The sequence below is a fragment of the Triticum aestivum genome, chromosome 3D (genome assembly GCF_018294505.1).
Source record: "Triticum aestivum cultivar Chinese Spring chromosome 3D, IWGSC CS RefSeq v2.1, whole genome shotgun sequence".
In the NCBI taxonomy this organism is placed as follows: domain Eukaryota; kingdom Viridiplantae; phylum Streptophyta; class Magnoliopsida; order Poales; family Poaceae; genus Triticum; species Triticum aestivum.
Genome location: NC_057802.1, coordinates 4,316,326 through 4,338,213, shown reverse-complemented (window position 1 = coordinate 4,338,213; position 21,888 = coordinate 4,316,326). Strand labels below are relative to the sequence as shown.

The following is a 21,888-nucleotide window of genomic DNA, read 5'->3' as shown; positions in this document are numbered from 1 at the left end:
TTGACGGCGCTGCTCGACATCAACGCCGACCACCGCGCCACGGTCTTATCTTCACGAAGGACGGCCCGGGCCTGCACATCGGCGAGGCAGTGCTCGATGGACTCCTGCACTCGGACGGTGGCCGCGTCGGCGTGTTTCCCCTTCTTGGCACCTTTGTTGCCGTCCGGCCGCCCTTCTGACGCGCCAGGAGTCGGCGCGTCCGGCTTGTAGGTATCCTTGGCCTTGTTGAGGGTGCGCCGGACTTCCGCCCACTTCTCGCACTTGTCAATGCGCTTGTAAACGTGGAGGTACTTGAATTCGGCGTCGCTGTTACTCTGCCGGTACAGGGCGAACATGCGCAGCAACTGCGCGAAGGAACAAACAGTTGGCGGGCGCACACGGCGAAGAGAGGCGGGAGAGCGGCGTGGCATACCTAATCCTCAACGCTGGCGCCGCTCTCCAGGCGAGCCGCGACCTCCTCGACGACCCCATGCCATTTGTTGCACGCCCCCTGGATACACTCCCAATGGTTCGCCATCGCCTTCAAGCCGCGCTGCATGTAGACGCCTTTGAAGTAGGGGTTGACGAACTTGCGCTCGTCGAACTCGGCCTTGATGCGCTCCCAGTACATCTCGATGCTCTGGTTCGTGCCGGTGGTCGGGTCAAGGCAGACGACTTTCCATGCTTCGGCGAGGCATTCCTCCTCCTTGGACGCCCACTTGATGCGCGGCTCGCTAGACCTGGCCGCCCACTTCTTCTTCTTGCGCCTCTTCGCCGGAATAGTCGCCGGCTCCTCCTCCTCTTCCTCCTCCTCGTCGTCGTCGTCCTCCTGCCCCTGCTCCTCCTGCTCCTCCTCGTCGTAGACGTAGCCGAGCTCGCCGTCCATGCCGCCGCTGAGATCCACCGTCTCGTCCGGGGTGACGAACCCGGGAGACGCGGCGGCCGCGGCCGAACCTGCCGTGATGATGTCGTCCATGTCGCCCTCGGTCTCGTCGGTGTCGCCGAGGTGCGAGAAGGGCAGCGCGCAATGGCGGAGAGGTGGCGTCGGGGAGGACACGTAGGCGGGCGGCGAGTAGTTGTATGGAGGGTACTGCACGCCGGCGAAGGAGGGCGAGGGCGTGCGCTGGGCCGGGTGTCCATGGGGAAAGGTGACGTTTGGGTTGAACCCACCCTGCGCGTCCCCGTCGGCGTAGCCCGGCGAGGGCGATCCCCATGGCTGCGGCGACGGAGAGCCGACGCTTTGCTGGCCCCAGGGAGCGTACTGGGCGTGGCTGCCGGGTGGATTCATCATCCCCGCGCGAGTCGCCTCGGCCTCGGCTTGGTCCGCCGAAGCGGCAGCCGCAGCCGCGCGTGCCGCGTTGTCACGGGCCTTCTTGGCGATGGCCCTGTTCCGCCGGTCGGCGGTGACAGCCTCCCGTCGCTGAACTTCCGCCCTTCACTCGATGTTTGGCATGCCCGGTGGCTTGGACGGCGGCGCCCTCGGCTTCCTCTGCTTCGGCTGGGCGACGGAGGCGGTCGCGGTTGCCGCAGCGCGGGGGACGACGTACTTCTTCGGTGGCATGGCGGCCGGCTGGGAGGCGAGCGGGAGGGAGATTGGCGGGAGGAAAGGAGAAAATGGGAGGGAAGTGGGGGAAAAGCGGGAAGAAACGGCAGGAAGAGGCGCTCGACTTGCCGACAGGGCGGACCCACGCGCCCTTTTCGCTTGTGCCAGCGCCCCAGGCGCCCCCCAGGGCGCCGGGTTCTGCCTGGCCTGGGTCCGCCGACACCAGTTTCGGCCCGAGCCGGCGAAAAAGGGGCTTCGGGGGGGGGGGGGGGGGCGATTGGCCTGTTTTTTTGGCGACAGCGCGGCAAAAACGTCTGAGGAGGGCCTGTTGGGGGCGCGGCTGGAGATGCTCTCAGCTTCCACACCTTAGAGATGGGCGGGTGAGTTGTTGCGCTCCCCCTCTTCCTTGCACGACCGTTCTGCTGCAGTCCGGCCGCGGGCTCCACTGGCCAGATCCACCGTGTCGCCTGATTCAAAAAATGATCATGCATTTCAAAAAATGTTTGTTAAATTATAAAAATGTTCGTGAATTTCAGAAATTATTCTCTAATGTCCAAAAAAAGGTTTGCCAATTCTAGAAATGTTCACCGATTGAAGAAAATTGTTTAAAAAAATTGTTCAAGATTGCAGAGCTGCCAAGATTGTGCAGAGCCATAGGAGGATGATCTGAATATACTCGCAGAGCTGCCAAGATTGCAGAGCCTCATTGTGCAGCTTGAAGTCCTCCCAACAAAAATGATATGCCTAGGATGCTCTTTGAGGAAGGAGCTATGCCAAAGCTGGAACAACGTGAGCTCAACCTGTACGCTGGATCAGCTAGTGAAGAGCATATGGATAACAAGAACCTCCTAAGCCTTCAAAAGGTCACTCTCCGGTACTTCAAATGTTATGCAACCAACAAGGGCGTCAGGGGGATAACTGAAGCCGTGAAAACTGAGTGTAAAGAGCACCAGAACGAGATCACTCTCTGCGTCGTTGAGGAGGAGAAAAATGATATCTGCAACATGAAGACTGAGAGTTTTCAAGCGACCAGAGTTACTAGTTCCGGTAAGATGACTGAGATTGTAAAAGAAGAAGAAAACACACAAGAGGGAGGCCTTCATCAGAGCATCCATCATAGTGCTAGCTGCAGCGGGACGAAGGAGATCGAAGAAGTTGCGGAGTAGCTCAACCCAGTTTTAATATTTATATCACTCTTTCATTGCTGCAGCTGTGCAGTATCATCCAACCATTTATAATGGACAACATTGCTTCGAACAATCGCAGGTTCCAAGCAGCTGCATCAGGAAACCGCTGAAGCAGAACCGAGTGATCTTACCAAGTGGCCATGGCCCATGGGATCAGTCAGCTAAAGAGGGCCATTTCACCACAACTTGGAGATGAGCAACGTTGCCCTTGTTAACCAACCTCGGGTCCAGTTGCTGGTGTCTAACCTTGCCCTAGCTCTCCCTCTCTATCACCTCGCCCTAAACCAAACCGAAGCGAGGAAGAAGAAGAAGCAAGAAGAAAGAGGACACGGTGGAGTTCCAGCGCACGAACGGCCTTGTTTTACCTCGAGCACGAACTCGAGCCTACTCCACACCCATTACAACGAGCACCACACAGGTTTTATATCCTGGTCTGCGCTGGGCACGACCCGCACGCCTCCACTCCCTGAGTCCACGTTCTGGCCCGCTCTGGCCGCGGCCACCTCGCGCATGCACGCGCCCAGTTCGCGGCGAGCCCTCAACAGAACGTCTCAGCGACCCGGTCCCGCTTGCCAACGGATTCCTAGTCCTACGGTGCAACGTGCACACGCCACGCCCGTACCCTAGTCCTACTCACGCACGCACACACGCATGCCTACGGTGCGGCGTCCAGTGCGCGCCCATACACGCACCAGCCGTGTCAAGCTCGTCGTCGCGGCTTATTACACCCTACACTAGTATCATCTAAGGTTCCACAAACGTCGAGTCCAACGCCAATCCAGGGGTTAACTCTCTGAAAACTAGGCCCACGGGATCCACCGGCTACTCTGGCGACGTGCAGTCCCATCTCCCCGGCTTAGGTCGCATCGCAGCAGAGGCAGATGAACGGGAGGGGGAGCAGAGGTACCGTGGATTTGCCCGCCGTCACCGTCCCTAGCTGCGCTTGCCTTCTCCGTCGCTGTCGCCGCCGCCGAGTGAGCTTCAGCCAGCGAGAGTTGGTCGGGGAGTCGCTCGTCTCGACTCGGTCAAAAGAGACACGTGGGCCCAAGCTGTCAGGGGGCAAAGTATCGAATTCAGATATACTACCTCTATGAAGAAACTAGCAAAACGGCCCGTGCCTTGCAATGGGAAAAAAACATCATAATCTTCAATGGGCATGACCATATTTTACTGCATCACCGAGATATACTATCACTCTTCGTGAAAGCATGAACAATTTTTGAAATCATGAACATTTTTTAAACTCATGCACATATTTGAAATGGTGAATATTTTTCAAATTCATGAACCCTTTTACAAATTTTCGAACATTTTTTAAAATAAAGAATATTTTTTGGATTAATAAACATTTTATACTATTTGCAACATTTTCTAAAAAAAATTGAACAAATTTTTAAACAATTTTCTAGAATCGTCGGACATTTCTAGAATCGACGAACATATTTTTGGATGTTGCTGGAATAATTTTTGAAATTCATGAACAATTTTTTAATTTAATGAACATTTCTTGAAATGCATGATCATATTTTGAATCAGCGAACATTTTATGAATGAATAAACTATTTTGCAAGTCATGAACAGTTTCTGAATTTTTAGGATATTTTTTCAATTCATGAACATTTTTTGAATTGGCTAAATTTTGTTCAATTTCATTATAAAAATTAATAGACGAACTTTTTAAATAATGATGAACATTTTTTGATTGGCCGAACATTTGTTTTCAAAATTCTGATAATTTCTCTAATAAGCAAACATGTCTTACAAAATCGCAAACATTTCTTGAATCCACCAAATTTTCATGATTTATTAAATATATTATTTTAAAATTCTTTTTTTGAAATTTCCGAACTTTTTTGGAGTACCAAATTATTTAAATAAGAAAAAATTAAAAAAAGAAAAAGAAAGAAAAATCTAAATTTTAAAGACAGGCTGCCCGGATATGTGCCGGCACAAACGGCCGCGCTGCGTCTTCCCCCCGCAGAGAGCGGTAGACAGGGGGGTGCGAGATTTACATTTTACTGTATTTACATTTTACTGATGACCTATACAACTTACTTACGTAGAAGACAAAGATCATATATTTATCAAAAAAAATTAGAAAAGGAGGATGACCCCGGCCTCTGCATCTGGGCGATGCATACGGTCACTTTATTAATTATCTCACAAGACCTTACAAAGTCATACAAAAGTAAGACTAAAGTCGCCGTCTAAGCAACAAACTGTCGCTATACCTATCCAATTGATGAAGGGGCGCAGATAGCCTGGTCCTAATACCAAACAGACATCGCAGCTAAGCCTAAGATCTAAGACCTGAGACCCCAACCTAGCCTCTTGCCGGGTCTGGGGCACACACTGGTCCGGCGTGCTCTCAGAGGCCGCCGCCGCCAACTGCCACCGCTCCATCTTCAGAACTGTACTGATGCATCAACCTTGCTCGGTCTAGCTATCGTCGACGCCACCACGGCGCCAAACGACACCTCCTCCCTGCGCGCAAACAGCTGAGCACGTCGCGGTCGCCACTGATACACCTCAGCGCCATTGCTGCCAGGTATCACCAGCCGACACAGCTTGAAGTCCTTGGAAGATCTGTCGTGCGTAGCACCTGCCGACCAGGCATGACAAAGCGTAGCACCTGTCGGTCAGGCATGACTTGACATCACCACCGAAGCTCCGTGCAAGACGAAGCTGCTCCACCTCCTGCCTCTGACTTCCAGCGCTGCTCCGCAAACGATGCTCCCAAGAGAGAAACGACACCGCAGTGCCGCCATCGTCCGATCTGGAACACCAGATCCTAGGGTTTCCCCCGGAGCAGCACGAGTGGGTCAACAGTAGTTACACGACGATGCCTCCATCAAGGTAACGGCGAGAACGCCGCCATCGCCTGCCGTCGGCTCGGTTTTCACCGGCAACCATGTCTCCCCTACTCGCAGCCGGGACAAGATGATGGATCTCGAGATCCGATCACCAAGCCTCTGGTCGGGCATCTCTGGAGAAGATGACCACCACGTCCACCAGCGTCACCACGTCGGGCACGCGTCGCCGCCGGCACCCCCATGGTGCCTAGAGGCCGACAAGCCCCGACGAACACCACGCCTCGCCAGCCGCCATGGCCCAGACCCAAGCACCACCAGATCCAGATCGGATCGGGGTCGAGGGCCCCAAGCCGCAACCGCCGCGGAGGCAGCACCACTGGACGGTGCCCGGCCCTCCAGCCCGCCGTATGACCGAATCATCGCCGGAGCTCCCCGCGCCACGCCGCCAAGCCGCCGCCGGGATAACTCGCGCTGCCGCCAGAGAAGCCGCAGCCGCCGCGCGTCGGAGGGGCCCCAAGCCGCAGCTGCACCGCCGCCAGGCAGGGGCGCCGCCACCCAGCACGCCCTCCTCCGCGCCGCTGGGCCCCGCCCAGCCCAGCGCCCTCTCGCGCCACGCCGTCCCGCGTCGGACGCCAACCGCGAGGAGAGGGGCAAGATCCCCGCCGCCACCAACGCCGGCCGGACTTTGCCCGACGGCGCTGCGCGGTGGCGGCGGGGGGAGAGATCGACGAGGGAGGACGAGGGGCGGCGCGCTAGGGTTTCCCCCGAGGACGCTCGCGGGAGCGGCTCGGGGGTCGGGAGTGGGAATTCAACTCTTGTAAGATTATTTATCAAATGATATAAGATTATTAACTAATTATCTCTTCTTGTCGATGATTTTCACCGCAATAAGAAAGATATCATGAGCCTTAGACCCTCTTCGATCATGTTATATTCTTTTTTATTCTACTTTCTTAAAAGAAAGAGTGTACTCGACCGGCTGTGCCTTTTATTTAGAATAATCTATCATGTCTCCTTCGCCCCCCTTATGTTCAAATCCTGGCTCCGTCCCTGGCCGTATAGGAGGTCCCTACTGCATGGGCCGCCCGGGCGGGGGATTCCCCTGTGTAAAACATTTTTAATCACTTATAGGTGGTATTGGTGGATAATATTTTGCAATTTTGATGGTAATTTTGATGATGTACCTGCAAAAGCAATAGCCCTTTATTATTAGATATGGATACAAGAGCGTTTAGGTCACCACTAGGTAATGCTACGCCTATAGCAGCAACTAGGTTGTCATACACACACAGGCATACATGTCACCGTCAAGTGCTAATTTGGTTGAAACTCAAATTTCATGTGAGATTTACTAGACCGGATACGAGCACTTTTTGCGAAGCAGGCCCTTATCCCTTTCCCCTTCCTCCGCCCATGCCAACCTCTCGACAGAGTTGCGTCGGAGGAGCCGGCGATCTGTAGCCTCCAGAGTCTCAGTGCCTCCTGGCGGCTTCCGTCGCACACACTTTCCTAGCTGCATATTTTCCACACAACCGCTCCCGCTGCCGTCGCCGTCGCCGGTAGCTCGTTGTCGCCTCCGGCCTCCTCCTCTGCCGCGTCGAAGATGAATCGAATGCACTCTTCACCGAGGCGTGGAACAACAGCTTACCGATGGCTAATTAAGCTAATCAAAGCGGCAGTACTACATGTCCATTGTAAGCATCAATTTCTTGTACACCTTCTGTCTAGTGTTGTTAAACTGCAGACTGTTCTGAAATCTGATTATCTGATGTCATATGGTTATATGGGTATCTAAGATAATCCAATTAAGCGGCCGACACATGCTAGGCAGCCATTGTTGACCTTTCTATTTCGCAAGCAGCAATAAGCGCAACAGACTTTTGGCGGTTCAAGCAAAGGATGAGTGACTTCATCTTATACCAACTACTACATTTGGAAAATATCACAATTTCTGTTGCCATCCAGGTCACCATCAGATTGACTTATAACCTTTTTTTAAGATTGATGACTGCTAATGTTGTTGAAAGTCAAATTTTGTAACCAACAGGCCATGTCTCAAACGTCATGGTAATCTTTTTGGAGATTTTTCTCTCCTCAGGTTTTAAGAGGAAACCGATGGCGTAGGAGGCATTACGTGTTGTTAAACTAAATACATTTTGGTTCTGCTACAATGTCCAAACCCCATTTTGGCTCTAAATATATTGTGTCCAAGTCCTAGTTCCTCCACCCAGCCAAAGCAATAAACATTTAACTCATAGGAGTTTGTGTCGAGACACTGTGGTTGTGGTGCAATGTTGTCCATTATAAGAGTTCTTCAACTTTAAATTGTTAACACTCAGATGAACAAAAGATAGGAATGAAGTATAAAAGGAAGTTTCGCAAAAAAATGTATAAAAGGAAGAATAGAGCGAGAGAAAAAGGACCATATACATGCAGAATTACAGGCACGGAGTGGCCTTAGTATGCCTAGTGACATCAAATCCTTCTTTGGGTCTTTGCAAAAAGACCACTAATTTCATAAAAAGCTAGACAACAATTATTACACTAAATTATAGAAGCTATGTTATAAGATTATACATGGAATTCGCGTCGCTTCCTCCCTGGCAAGAGGGTACCTTCAGGCATATCCTGAACCCAGTTCGGAACAAAGTAAGATGCTGAATTGTAAGGAGGAATCCTTGATTCCCATGTCACTAAATTGAACTCCCCTTTTGGCCTAACACTAGGATCTGCCACGAGGTCCCCGAGTGTCACCGTTGGTAATTCCTTCTTTCTTGGAACTATGGCTGAATAAGGTATCGCGCGCAGTGGATTCAAAGCATAATCTGTTAAGTCAAGCGGATAACCTTGTTCCATTTGTATTTTCAGATCCACACCATATATAGAGAGGTTCCTTTCAAGCATTCTTCTTCTTTTTTTTAATAGGAAAAGCCAGAATTGGACATTCAGGTTGTTCCTTAGTACATATGCAACTGGATTTATAACAAGAAGTGACTCTTCCATGTGCAACATCTTGGCATATTCTTGTGTTATTGGTACTAGTCGTGGATGTTCTTCCAGGTTCACACTTCCAAATGCCAATGTCTTGAATAGGTACCATAATTCCTCGAAAGACAAATTATTGAGAAAAATTGGCTTCGCTGATCCAAATCTGGCTGATCTTTGGAGTTTACTTATGATGATCACCTTGCTGCCTCCAGCCAACCTTTTAACAAATGCGTGGAATTTTCTCCAATCGTTGTCATCTACATTGGAAGCAAACTCAACAACTACCAACACTTTGCCTAACATGGTACTTTCATGCTCAAGAATTTTCAAAAGGTTTTCTCCACTCAAGTGCAAAACCGAAGAGAAGCGCGACCGCACCCTCTCATCGCCACACACATGAGCAACCAACGTTTTCTTGCCGACTGTGCAACCACCTATGATCGGAAGAACAGCTGGTTCATCACCAAGCGTGTTCTGTTGCAACAAGAAGTTCAAGAGCATTTGCTTTTCAGCATGGCGTCCAAACATGATGTTTTCATAGTAAAGATATGAATCATATGGTCTACGCACCATACGGTCGCATCCACCCAAAAGCACAACAAACTCCATCATGTTAGCCACAACACTTTGCATGCTTTTCAAGGCACCATCTAAATCAAGGTTCACTACTTTGTCCTTTCTTGTACATGCAATTGTGCGAGTACGCTTAAGAGGAATGGCGAAAGGCAAAATAGATGAGTTGCAAACCTCGATGATGCCTTTGTCCGCAAAGCTTTGGTACCTGAAGGTGTCAAGAACATGGTAGCCTTGGTACATGGCCTCTGAATGCAACCGGAGCTGCATCACCATCCTGGAGTTCATGATGTATCTCCCATCTGCTTCTTCAACAATCGTGTGTACTCTCATTAGGAGATGCTGCAACCTCTCCACCTTCTCCTCTAATCGGACATGGCTTGAGTAGGAGTACTTGTTTATCAGGAAGGAAATGAAGCGGCTAACAAATTCGCTTGCAACTGCAGATATGGTGAGATCCATGTCAAGTTCACAACCCCTTCTTTGATAGGTGGAATGTTTCGCTTGAGTGTCTACTTTGGCGAACAAAAGTCTACGAGTTTTGAGATGGAATTTGACAGGGAAGCTCATCTCTCACTATATATTAGTGCTGCGTTGAAAGCCCTAGCAGTTAATTTAATTAGAATCACAAATTGAGCAAGGCCAAGTGTTTAAAGATGAGGAGTGAATGAATTCTACCAATTAAAGGATAGCTCCACGTTCTTGAACATTCAATGCTCCTAGTGTTTGGTTGTAGTTTCCTGAAGGAGTATTTGACAATAATGCTTGACAAGGACATGCCAACTACCAGGATGTGCCATCTATGACTATGCTTGATGGAGTTCCTATTCTTGTATCTTTTATAGAGTAAGCTTATCTTGTGTTTCAGAGAAGGAACCAAAATCATATGAACCCAAAAAATTGATTGTATTCGGTTTCACGTTAGTATTTCTTTTTCTTATCACTTTTGGTTTCAGTCTACCTAAAACCTACGTGATCATTGGAGCCACTAAAATCATTTGTCACGGAGATAGATCTTGTCGTTTGATTAGTAGTCTAGGCAATATAAGTAATGTATTTACAACAAATTTTACTTGCTTAAATACTGGATAAAGTTGAAATTTAGAACTCATTTTCAATCTTTGGCTATTTAGTACACTAAATTAGTTGGGTACACACGGGGAAAATTATCTGGTGCACCAGGGCTTGCACTTCGCCTTCAACATTGACGTGCATAAACTAGCTCATTGACGTGCATAAACTAGCTCTTGTTAAACATGCTATGCTTGTGCTATGAGCATGCTGCTACACTTTCCTACCTGCACGTTTGCCCCCAAACAGCCGCCATCGCTACCGCTGCTGTCTCCACCGGCTCGGTCGGTGTCCTCCGCCACCACCGCCGCATCGATACCAATCGACTGAACTCGTAAGTAATGTGTCCAGGAAAAGCTTAGAGCATCACTAGCAGACCTCGCAAAATCCCAACCCGCATAAGTTTTTTGAAGTTCGCGAAAAAGTGTATATACAGGCCGGCGCGGGCAAGGTCAAACTCAGACCCTGCAAAACAGATCCGTAAAAAGGATATTCGGTGAATATGCTCTTTTACGGGTCGGCTCCGCGGGTCTGTTCGGGAACCGCCGCGTCGACCCGCAAACCGAAGAAGCCCAATTATCGAATTTGACATCGGTTTCGACAAATAAGTTCAAATTCAAACAAATAGAACATAGTTCACGCGCAAATAAAAGCTTATGTTTTGTAGACAAACGCAAAAGAGGGTCTTGCAAAAGTGACGACCACGTCCGGCATCATCTTGGTCGATCTTCACGGCGGGGGCAGCCGGATTCCCGCCATGCACGACCACGTTTCCCTGCCGCTTGCATGCAGGGGTAGTGGTACCTGGGCGACGGCGGGGCCACCATGGCCGGCGACGAGATCCGCCCAAGGGGATTGAGCGTGTGCGACCTCGACAGTGACTGGGGACAGTAGAGAATCATCCATGGCGGCGAAGGACTGGCGAGGAAGATGCACCCGGAGCGGGAGGAGGCTGGGCAATGGTGGCGGAGGGTGGGGGGAGCGGGAACGGCCGATCGGAAATGTCCCTCCCGCCAAACCTCGCTGCGGATAGGGGCCGATCTCGGGTCGTCCTCCCACCTCGGGAATCTAGAGGTCAGGGGAGATCTTTTGCCACCCCTGCAAAAAAAATTACGGGTCGACCGCGAATGCGGTGTCTGATCGGGCAGGTTTCCCCGCGCCGACCCATATTTTGCCGGTTATTTTACGGGTCGGGGCGAGATGCGGGGTCTGCTAGAGATGCTCTTACTGAGGAATAATGCACTGCACCGTGGAGTCGCACGAGTGGCAGTAGTACATGTACATGGTAAGCCAGCAACTTATTGTACACCTTCCGAGTTCCGACTCGTGCTATCAAATTGCAATTAAAGTGCTGCGAAATCTGAATAACTTATGCCATAGTAATACCCTACTGTTTTTGTTTTTTTTGCCATGCCTTCTAGGAATGTGATTTCACGACGAATTTTTATAGGCACTTAGAACTTTTATCAATATTTCTTCCAAAAAAAATTTGGAATACCATGAAGGAACGCGTTTTGTACATCTAGCTGTCTGAGGCTCCATCCTCTAGACACAGCGATGGACAAAACAAAACGGATAGTTACAGCTTTAACAACAGGACTAAATGTATCCTCATAATCAGTACCGTAACTCTGGTTGAAGCCTTTCGCAACAAGTCTAGCTTTATAACGATCTATTGTGCCATCTGATTTCTTCTTTATCCTGAATACCCATTTGCAATCGATCAAATTTTTACCTCGATGCACAGGAACTAGATGCCATGTTTTGTTTTTCTGCAAGGCTTGAAATTCTTCTTCCATTGCCTTTTTCCAACGTGAATCTCTCCATGCTTCTTGGAACTTACGAGGTTCACCTGTGGAACATGTCAAACCAAATTTAACTTTGTAATTTGTGTGTTGAATTACCCCTGATCGAAGGCGTGTGCATGGTGCATCAGGGATGGTTGCAGCTGCTACTGGCGCGGAGGATCCTGTGATCTGCAGCAGCGGATCCGAAGCAGATTCCCCCGCCAGATCTTCTGTGGCAGGCGCTGGTGAAGACGCGGGCGAGGGTGGCGCAGAAGATCCAAGCAGGGCCGCCGCCGGATCGGGATTGGATCCCGCACCCGCCTTTGGTTGGTGCATGCGCCTGGTGTAGACCCACGGTTCCACAGCCTGCCGCGTCGGGTGGTCCGCAGAAGCCGACGCGCGCATGGGGAAGGGCTGACCCGCAGCCCGCCACGTGTCATCTCCAGGTTGGCGAGACGCGCGTGGCGTGGACGGCTGGCCTGTGGGCGCGGAGTCCGAGGGGGGGCGCTGCCACCCAGAACCTGGCGCGGCGACAAATCTGACGAGGGCGATCCCGAGGCAGATTCTGTCAAGGGCGATCCCGAGGGAGATTCAGTAGCAGGGTTGTTGCACCATGGGGGACACATGAAATACTGCTCGTTTGACCTGTTTTCTTCACGATTTTGCATCGAATTTTTTTTCTGTTGCTTCAGCATCCGCCCCTGCAGTACCAGAAGACTGCCACCGGGAGACGTGATACTGACCTATGCACAGCAGTTTCTTTGTTCCTCTATATTGAGGGATTTTCTTGATTTCGTGTCTTGATTAAATTCAAGGTGTTGAGTATTATTCTCTCTTTGCATATTTTCGCAAAAAGAATATATTACTACAAGACCATATCAATACCACCCAACCTCTAAAAAAGATTGACAAGATATCAAGAATTATATATCCATACAAAGGACACGCACAACTATTATTGTTAGAAAAAAAAAGAACAACGGTGATCACACCGAACAGCCACATTGACCACCCTCGACAATACCACGACTGCGAGAATGGTTCTTCAAAAGTAAGACCTCCAAGAGGGAAATGACATGCCAACAGCGTCGTTGCCAAACCCGACTAGTAAAAGCCAGATTTCAACCTGTAGACCAATTCCATGCAAAACTATAGAAAATGCCTTGAACAAGCAAAAATTGCTAAAACACCAGCATTGCCAAGTATAACCAATTAAGGTCGGACCTAGGGCTTTCAAGCTTTCGAACCGGATGGTAGACAAAGCACCACCAAACAGAAGTCCAGCCGTGAAAGCACGCACGATCCTGACGTGAACATAACCACATGAATGATAAAATTTGCACGCAGCAAGCAGGTAGCCAGGCCGCCAACAGTCCTCCTTTGAGCCATGCATATACGGAGAGATTTGTCTTCCACGTTGTATGGTTCGAGCTCTTTTTCCATCTAAAAGGATTCTTCTTGTTGACGCTGTCCTAGTGGCGTGAGGGTTCGGCCAGAGGAGTTCCGGTGCGTCAGGAATGATGACAATGTCCAGTTGTGTTGTACAGTCGCAACTTCTCTATTGGCGTTCATTGCTCAGATCTGTAGCTCGAATTCGAATTACAACGAGGAAGGAATGAGGAAGATAGTTACAATAGCAAACGGCTCTTGCCGTGTCAACAAGCCAAATCACTCAAGGAAGCTCCTTGCCGGTGTAGCGCGTGGACGGGCGTCGGATCCTCTTGTGGGTCCTAGAGTCAGTGGAAGACCCTGGCATGTTGACTGGGTCTTGGTTGACTCGGTCTTCTCCTTCTGTAACCTGATCAGTGATGCTAACACAGAGGAGCAAGGGAGGAGTCGTCATTGTTGCTATATTTATAGGAGAGGGTCAGACATGCACTAGTAGAAAAAGAGGCTTCCATACGCCCCCATTAGTCCCCAAAACAATCGAACCGCGATAAAAGGGGCCTTTAGTCGCGGTTCGGGAGGAGACCCGCGACCAACTATCTGGGCCCAGCGTGCTCGGTCGACAGCTGGCGGACGGGAGAGGCTTTAGTCCCGGTTGGCCTGGCCAACCGGGACTAAAGGTCCCCGAAGGCCTTCAGTCGCGGTTGGCCAGGCCAACCGGGGCTAAAGGCCCATCCAGCTGGCGGACGGGAGGGGCTTTAGTCCCGGTTGGCTTGGCCAACCGGGACTAAAGGCCCATCCCTATATATAGGACTCAGCTCACTTCACAATTTTCAGAAGGGGGTGGTGGGTTTGCTTTTGGTTCCTCCTATGCACACAAGGTGTTCGATGAAATGCCCGAGAGCCGGAAACAAACATGATATGAAGTGTCCGAGCCACACTTTAGCTTTCTCATTTATTTTTCCTCCGCGATTGCGGTTAGCAACTTGAACCTTTCATGTGTCATTGATAAAATATGCATGTGTGTAGTTCATTGTTTAATTTGTATTATTTCTAGCTAGTTAGTTTAACAAATGCATGATGGTTAATTATATACTTTATATAATAATAATGCAGATGAATCGGCAATGGATGTACGGTCCCCGACTCTCCGGCGAGTTCACTACGGGTTTGAAAGATTTCCTCGTAGTGGCAAATGCGAACAAGCAGCGAGGTTTTATTATCTGTCCATGTGCTGTCTGTAAGAATCAGAAGGGTTACTCCTCCTCAAGAGAGGTTCACATGCACCTGCTTCGGCGCGGTTTCATGCGAAGCTATAATTGTTGAACCAAGCATGGAGAAAGAGGGGTTAGAATGGAAGAAGATGAAGAAGGGGATGATATCGATGACAACTATCATGATCATTTCGGTGATACTTTCATGAAGGATGATGCTGAAGGTGGGGAAGGGTTAGGTGAAGGTGAAGAAGAGGCACATGATGAGCCCGCTGATGATCTTGGTCGGACCATTGCTGATGCATGGAGACGCTGCGAAACTGACAAGGATAGGGAGAATTTGGATCGCATGTTAGAGGATCACAAAAAGTCGTTGTATCCAGGATGCGATAATAGTCTGAAAAAGCTGGGCTGCACACTGGATTTGCTAAAATGGAAGGCACAGGAAGGTGTAGGTGACTCATCATTTGAAAATTTGCTGAAAATGTTGAAGAATATGTTTCCGAAGAATAACGAGTTGCCCGCCAGTACGTACGAAGCAAAGAAGGTTGTCTGCCCTCTAGGTTTAGAGGTTCTGAAGATACATGCATGCATTAACGACTGTATCCTCTACCGCGGTGAATACGAGAATTTAAATGAATGCCCTGTATGCACTGCATTGCGTTATAAGATCAGAGGCGATGACCCTGGTGACGATGTTGAGGGCGAGAAACCCAGGAAGAGGGTTCCCGCCAAGGTGATGTGGTATGCTCCTATAATACCACGGTTGAAACGTCTGTTCATGAACAAAAAGCATGCCAAGTCGTTGCGATGGCACAAAGAGGACCGTAAGTCCGACGGGGAGTTGAGACACCCCGCTGATGGAACGCAATGGAGAAAGATCGACAAAGTGTTCAAAGATTTTGCAGCTGACGCAAGGAACATAAGATTTGGTCTAAGTACTGATGGCATGAATCCTTTTGGCGAGCAGAGCTCCAGCCATAGCACCTGGCCCGTGACTCTATGCATCTACAACCTTCCTCCTTGGTTGTGCATGAAGCGGAAGTTCATTATGATGCCAGTGTTCATCCGAGGTCCAAAGCAACCCGGGAACGACATCGATGTGTACCTAAGGCCATTAGTTGATGAACTTTTACAGTTGTGGGCCAGACCTGGTGTACGTGTCTGGGATGAGCACAAAGGAGAGGAATTTGACCTACGAGCGTTGCTTTTTGTAACCATCAACGATTGGCCTGCTCTCAGTAACCTTTCGGGACAGACAAATAAGGGATACAATGCATGCACGCACTGCTTACATGAGACTGAAAGTGTACGTTTGGTTAATTGTAAGAAGAACGTGTACCTGGGTCATCGTCGATTTCTTCCCCGAAATCATAACGTAAGAAAGAAAGGCAAGCATTTCAACGGCAAGGCAGATCACCGGCCGAAGCCTGCGGAACGTACTGGTGCTGAGATATTTGATATGGTCAAGGATTTGAAAGTCATCTTTGGAAAGGGTCCTGGCGGACAATCAGTTCCGCGGGGAGTTGACGGGCACGCACCCATGTGGAAGAAGAAATCTATATTTTGGGAGCTAGAATATTGGAAAGTCCTAGATGTCCGCTCTGCAATCGACGTGATGCATGTTACGAAGAATATTTGCGTGAACCTGCTAAGCTTCTTGGGCGTGTATGGGAAGACAAATGATACAAAGGAAGCACGGCAGGACCAGCAACTTTTGAAAGACCCAGATGACCGGCATCCGGAATGGTTTCAAGGTCGTGCCAGCTACGCTCTTACCAAAGAAGAGAAGGTCATTTTTTTTGAATGCCTGAGCAGTATGAAGGTTCCGTCTGGCTTCTCGTCGAATATAAAGGGAATAATAAACATGGCGGAGAAAAAGTTCCAAAACCTAAAGTCTCACGACTGCCACGTGATTATGACGCAATTGCTTCCGATTGCTTTGAGGGGGCTCCTACCGGAAAATGTTCGAGTAGCCATTGTGAAGCTATGTGCATTCCTCAATGCAATCTCTCAGAAGGTAATCAATCCAGAAGATCTACCACGGTTACAGAACGATGTGGTCCAATGCCTTGTCAGTTTCAAGTTGGTGTTCCCACCATCCTTCTTCGATATTATGACGCACCTCCTGCTCCACCTAGTCGAAGAGATTTCCATTCTCGGTCCTGTATTTCTACACAATATGTTCCCCTTTGAGAGGTTCATGGGAGTATTAAAGAAATATGTTCGTAACCGTGCTAGGCCAGAAGGAAGCATCGTCAAGGGCTATGGAAATGAGGAGGTAATTGAGTTCTGTATTGACTATGTTCCTGACCTTAAGCCGATTGGTATTCCTCAATCGCGGCACGAGGGGAGACTAAGTGGAAAAGGCAAGATCGGAAGGAAATCCACGATATGTATGGACGGTCATTCTATGACTGAAGCACACCACACAGTTCTGCAAAATTCCAGCTTTGTGGCTCCGTACTTCGAGCAACACAAGAATATTTTACGCTCGAACAACCCGGGGAAGCCTGAATCCTGGATTAGAAAGGCCCACATGGAGACTTTCGGCAGTTGGTTGCGAAAACATTTAATGAATGACAATGATGTTGGAGATCAGCTGTACATGTTGGCCAAGAAACCATCTTCGACTATAACGATTTTCCAAGGGTACGAGATAAATGGGAATACATTTTACACCATCGCCCAAGATAAAAAGAGCACCAACCAAAACAGTGGTGTCCGCTTTGATGCAGCAACCGAGAATGGGCGAAAGGTCACATATTATGGTTACATAGAGGAGATATGGGAACTTGACTATGGACCCTCCTTTAAGGTCCCTTTGTTCCGGTGCAAATGGTTCAAGCTAACAGGAGGTGGGGTAAAGGTGGACGAGCAATACGGAATGACAATGGTGGATTTCAACAATCTTGGTTACCTTGACGAACCATTCGTCCTTGCCAAAGATGTCGCTCAGGTTTTTTATTTGAAGGACATGAGTAGCAAACCGAGGAAACGGAAAGATAAGAAAACGATCAGTACATCATGCGATGATCCAAAGCGCCACATTGTTCTTTCAGGGAAAAGAAACATCGTGGGAGTGGAGGACAAGACAGACATGTCAGAAGATTATAATATGTTTGGTGAAATTCCGCCCTTCAAAGTGAACACTGACCCAAGCATTAAGTTAAATGATGAGGATGCTTCATGGATATGGCACAGTCGTAAGCAAGCAGGGACACAAGGGAAGAATTGATGTGTAATAATTTATTGTACCAAACTTTGTATTTGGTCGATGAACTGAATGATGTATCAAACCTTTTGTCAAACCTTCAAGGGATTTTAAAATGAATTAGTTTTATTTTTCTGATTTTTTTGATATATAATTGTATTTTTAAGATTTTAAAATTAATTAGTTTTATTTTTCTGATTTTAAAAGGAAAAAGGAAGAAGAAGAAAGAAGGAAAAAGGAAGAAAAAAACAGAAGAAAAAAGGAAAAACAGAAGAAAAAAACAAACAGAAGAAAAACATAAGAAAAAAATAGAAGAAAAAAACAAACAGAAGAAAAAAGGAAAAAGGAAAAAAGGAAGAAAAAAAGAAGAAAAAACAAGAAAAAGGAAGAAACAAACAGAAGAAAAAAGGAAGAAAAAACAGAAGAAAAACAAGAATTTAAAATGAATTAGTTTTATTTTCTGATTTTTTTGATATATAATTGTATTTTTAAGATTTTAAAATGAATTAGAAACAAAATAATATAAACTTTAATAAAATATATAAGTACAAACAAAATAAAAAATATGCCTCCTACTGGGCCAGCACGACCTGAATACGACTAGAAACCCATCAATGGGCCAGGATTCAGGCCCGCAGAAGGCCCAGTAGGCCCACAAGCACATAGTGACAGAATAGGCCCGTAAGCCTGCATTTGAGAGGAGCTCGAAGTGGTGAGCGCAGCCGCGCTTATAAACCACTGTCGAAGCCTCTCGGCTAGCGAGGTGGGACTAAACATCCCACCGCACCGCGCCAGTTCCAGCACAACGCCTTTAGTCGCGGTTGGGGAGGCGGACCGTGACTAAAGGTTACCCTTTAGTCGCGGTTGTTGTCCCCAACCGCGACTAAAGGGTCTTTCTGCGCGGGAACGTAGGCGGCGCCAAAACCCTTTAGTCACGGTTGGGGAGGCGGACCGCGACTAAAGGTACCCTTTAGTCGCGGTTGGTGTGGCCAACCGCGACTAAAGGGTACCTTTAGTCGCGTTCCGCCTCCCCAACCGGGACTAAAGGTGCGTCTATAAATACTGCACTTAGCAGTTTCGCCACTTCCCATTCTCCTCTCTCTCGACGCCGAAGCCCTGCCCCGACGCCGATCGACGCCGACGCCGACGCCGAAGCCCTGCCCCGACGCCGACGCCGAAGCCCTGCCCCGACGCCGACGCCGAAGCCCTGCGCGCCGCCGCCCCCGTCCCCAGTGAGCGCCGCCGCCGCCCGTGCCCTGCCCTTGCCCGCCGCCCGCCGCCCGACGCCCTGCCGCCCGCCGCCCGCCGCCCGCTGGCCCTGCCTGCCGTCCTCCGCGCGCCGGCAGAAGAAGAAGAAGGAAGAAGAAAAAGGAAGAAGAAGAAGAAAGAAAAAGGAAGAAGGAAGAAGAAGAAAGAAGAAAAAAAAGGAAAACAAAAGAAAAACAAACAGAAGAAAAAAACAAAAGAAAACAAAAAAACAGAAGAAAAACAAAGGAAGAAGAAAAAAACAAAAGAAAACAAAAAAACAAACAGAAGAAAAAAAACAAAAAAAGGAAAACACAAGAAAAAAGAAAAAGGAAAAAGAAAGAAAAAAGAAAACAAAAGAAAACACAAGAAAAACAAACAGAAGAAAAAAACAGAAGAAAAAAGGAAAAAGGAAAAAAGGAAGAAAAAAACAGAAGAAAAACAAAGGAAGAAGAAAAAAAGAAAGAAGAAAAAAAGGAAGAAGAAAAAAAGAAAGAAGAAAAAAAAGGAAGAAGAAAAAAAGAAAGAAGAAAAACAAAGGAGGAAGAAAAAAAAGGAAGAAGAAAAACAAAGGAAGAAGAAAAAAAGGAAGAAGAAAAACAAAGGAGGAAGAAAAAAAGGAAGAAGAAAAAAGGAAGAAGAAAAACAAAGGAAGAAGAAAAACAAAGGAAGGAGAAAAAAGAAAGAAGAAAAAAAAAGGAAGAAAGAAAAAAGAAAGAAGAAAAACAAAGGAGGAAGAAAAAAAAAGGAAGAAGAAAAACAAAGGAAGAAGAAAAACAAAGGAAGAAGAAAAACAAAGGAAGAAGAAAAAAAGAAAGAAGAAAAACAAAGGAGGAAGAAAAACAAAGGAAGAAGAAAAAAAGAAAGAAGAAAGAAAGAAGAAAAAGGAAGAAGAAAAAAAGAAAGAAGAAAGAAAGAAGAAAGAAAAAGGAAGAAGAAAAAAAGAAGAAAGAAAAAGGAAGAAGAAAAAAAATGAAAACCAAATGAAAACCAAAAGAAAGAAGAAAGAAAAAGGAAGAAGAAAAAAATGAAAACCAAATGAAAACCAAAAGAAAGAAGAAAGAAAAAGGAAGAAGAAGAAAGAAAGAAGAAAGGAAGAAGAAGAAAGAAAGAAAAAAGAAAAAGGAAGAAGAAGAAAGAAAGAAGAAAGAGGAAGAAGAAAGGAAGAAGAAGAATTTTTACTTAAAGAATCTTATTTTTTAATTCCTCCTCCTGTATGTCCCCTTAATCTTATTTTTTAATTCCTTTATACTTAAAGAATTTTTACTACATGCAGGAGTGAAATATGGCGGACGATAGAGCCGAGCCGCTTAGGGATCCGGAGGCTGAACGTTATCTAATGGGCATCATCAACAACGAGATTCCTTATGTGCCGGGCTCAGAATATGAGCAAGAAGAGGATGTAGTCTCTTCTTTTCTAAACCTTGAAGGTGGAACAGAGATTGTCGATGATCAAGAAGGTGAAGGAACGGACATTGTCGACGGAGGTCAACCGTCAACAAACGACGATCTCGAATTGCAAGTAGCAACTGCCTCCGGCGAGGTATATATATATACATTGAGCTTCTCGTGATACAAACTTACTGAAATGTGAATACATATGTATTAACGCGCGCGACTCTCTTTCTTTTTTTAGCCCTCCGGATCGAGTACGACAAAGCGTGGCAAATCCAAGGCGATGAAAACAGGAGAAACATATGCCATTGAGTTTGTCAGTGAAACCGGCAAGCCCCTACAGCACACCTCAAAGTTTATCAACCAATGCGGAGTCGTTGTTAGAGACAACGTCCCGATCACCGTCCAGGAATGGAAGGAGCCAAAGAAGGCATGTATTGGTTTCAGTTTTGTCGACAAGAGAACGAAAAAGGATTGCTGGAGAAAGCTTATGGAACATTTCATTCTACCTCCGGAATACAACAATGTCGATGAATTCGGTAACGAGGTTCCGGGTGGACGTCAGAGGAGGAGGCTAGTTAAAGAGTTCGCTCTTCAGAAGATGGGCGAAGCATTCCGGAACTTCAAGAAAAATTTAACCCGTGACTATGTCAACAAGGGCAAGACTCCGGATTTCAATGGACAACATGAGAAACTGAAAGATGATTGGCCAGAATTTGTGAGGCAAAAGCAATCGGAGTATTTCAAGGAAATATCAAAAAAAAATAAGGATAATGCGAGTAAGAAAAAGTTCCATCATATTATGGGGCCAGGAGGATACCGCCTTTCGGAGCCTAGGTGGCAGAAGATGGAGGAGGACCTGAGGGTGCGTGGAATCCCTCTAGGTACAGAGGGATGGGACCCAAGGGCCAAAAGCTGGTGGTACGGGCATGGGGGATCGCTAGACCCGGAGACAGGGGTGTGTGTTCACCGGCAGAGACAGTTTGCTCCCACCCAAGCCCTTATTGACGCAATGACCCAAGCTCAAGAGGGCTTGATCAAGTTCAACAGAGAGAAAGACGCACTGACAATAGCCCTCAGGAATGATGAACACGGAGGACGTGTACGAGGCAAAGGCAAAGTTCCGTGGAAAGTAGGGTTTTCCCAGGACAATGACCCGTACTGTTACAGAAGCCGTAAGAGAAAGACGGACCGGGATGCAGATCTTATGACGAAGTTTGCATCGGAACTCCATGAGTTGAAGCAGACCGTGCATGAACTAGTAAAAGAAAAATCGGCTGCAGGGCCGCATGAAGATCATGAAGCGGATCGCGGAAGCCAGCAGCGGAGAAGCAGCGTGGCTTCCACGGATGCCCCGCCTGGTGCTAGTGCACCGATGATCGAGATTCGTGCTCCGGAGCCTCACTACCCCGTGGATGATGTAAAGGAGATGAAAGAATGTGATCTGCATTATCCCGTGGGGAACGTTTCCACGAAGGTAGCTAGCGGCAGTG

At 47.9% G+C, this 21,888-nt stretch overlaps 1 protein-coding gene across 1 annotated transcript; it reads right to left on the bottom strand.

Moving 5' to 3' along the window:
• Positions 1-8,093: 8,093 nt before the first annotated feature.
• Positions 8,094-9,545, bottom strand: LOC123081096 (uncharacterized). The gene has a single exon (XM_044504057.1). It carries the CDS (start codon positions 9,543-9,545, stop codon positions 8,094-8,096), a length of 1,452 nt encoding a protein of 483 aa, XP_044359992.1.
• Positions 9,546-21,888: the final 12,343 nt, after the last annotated feature.

Coding starts and splice junctions, on each gene's coding strand:
- LOC123081096 (XM_044504057.1), bottom strand. CDS start 9,545: ATGGATCTCACCATATCTGCAGTTGCAAGCGAATTTGTTAGCCGCTTC.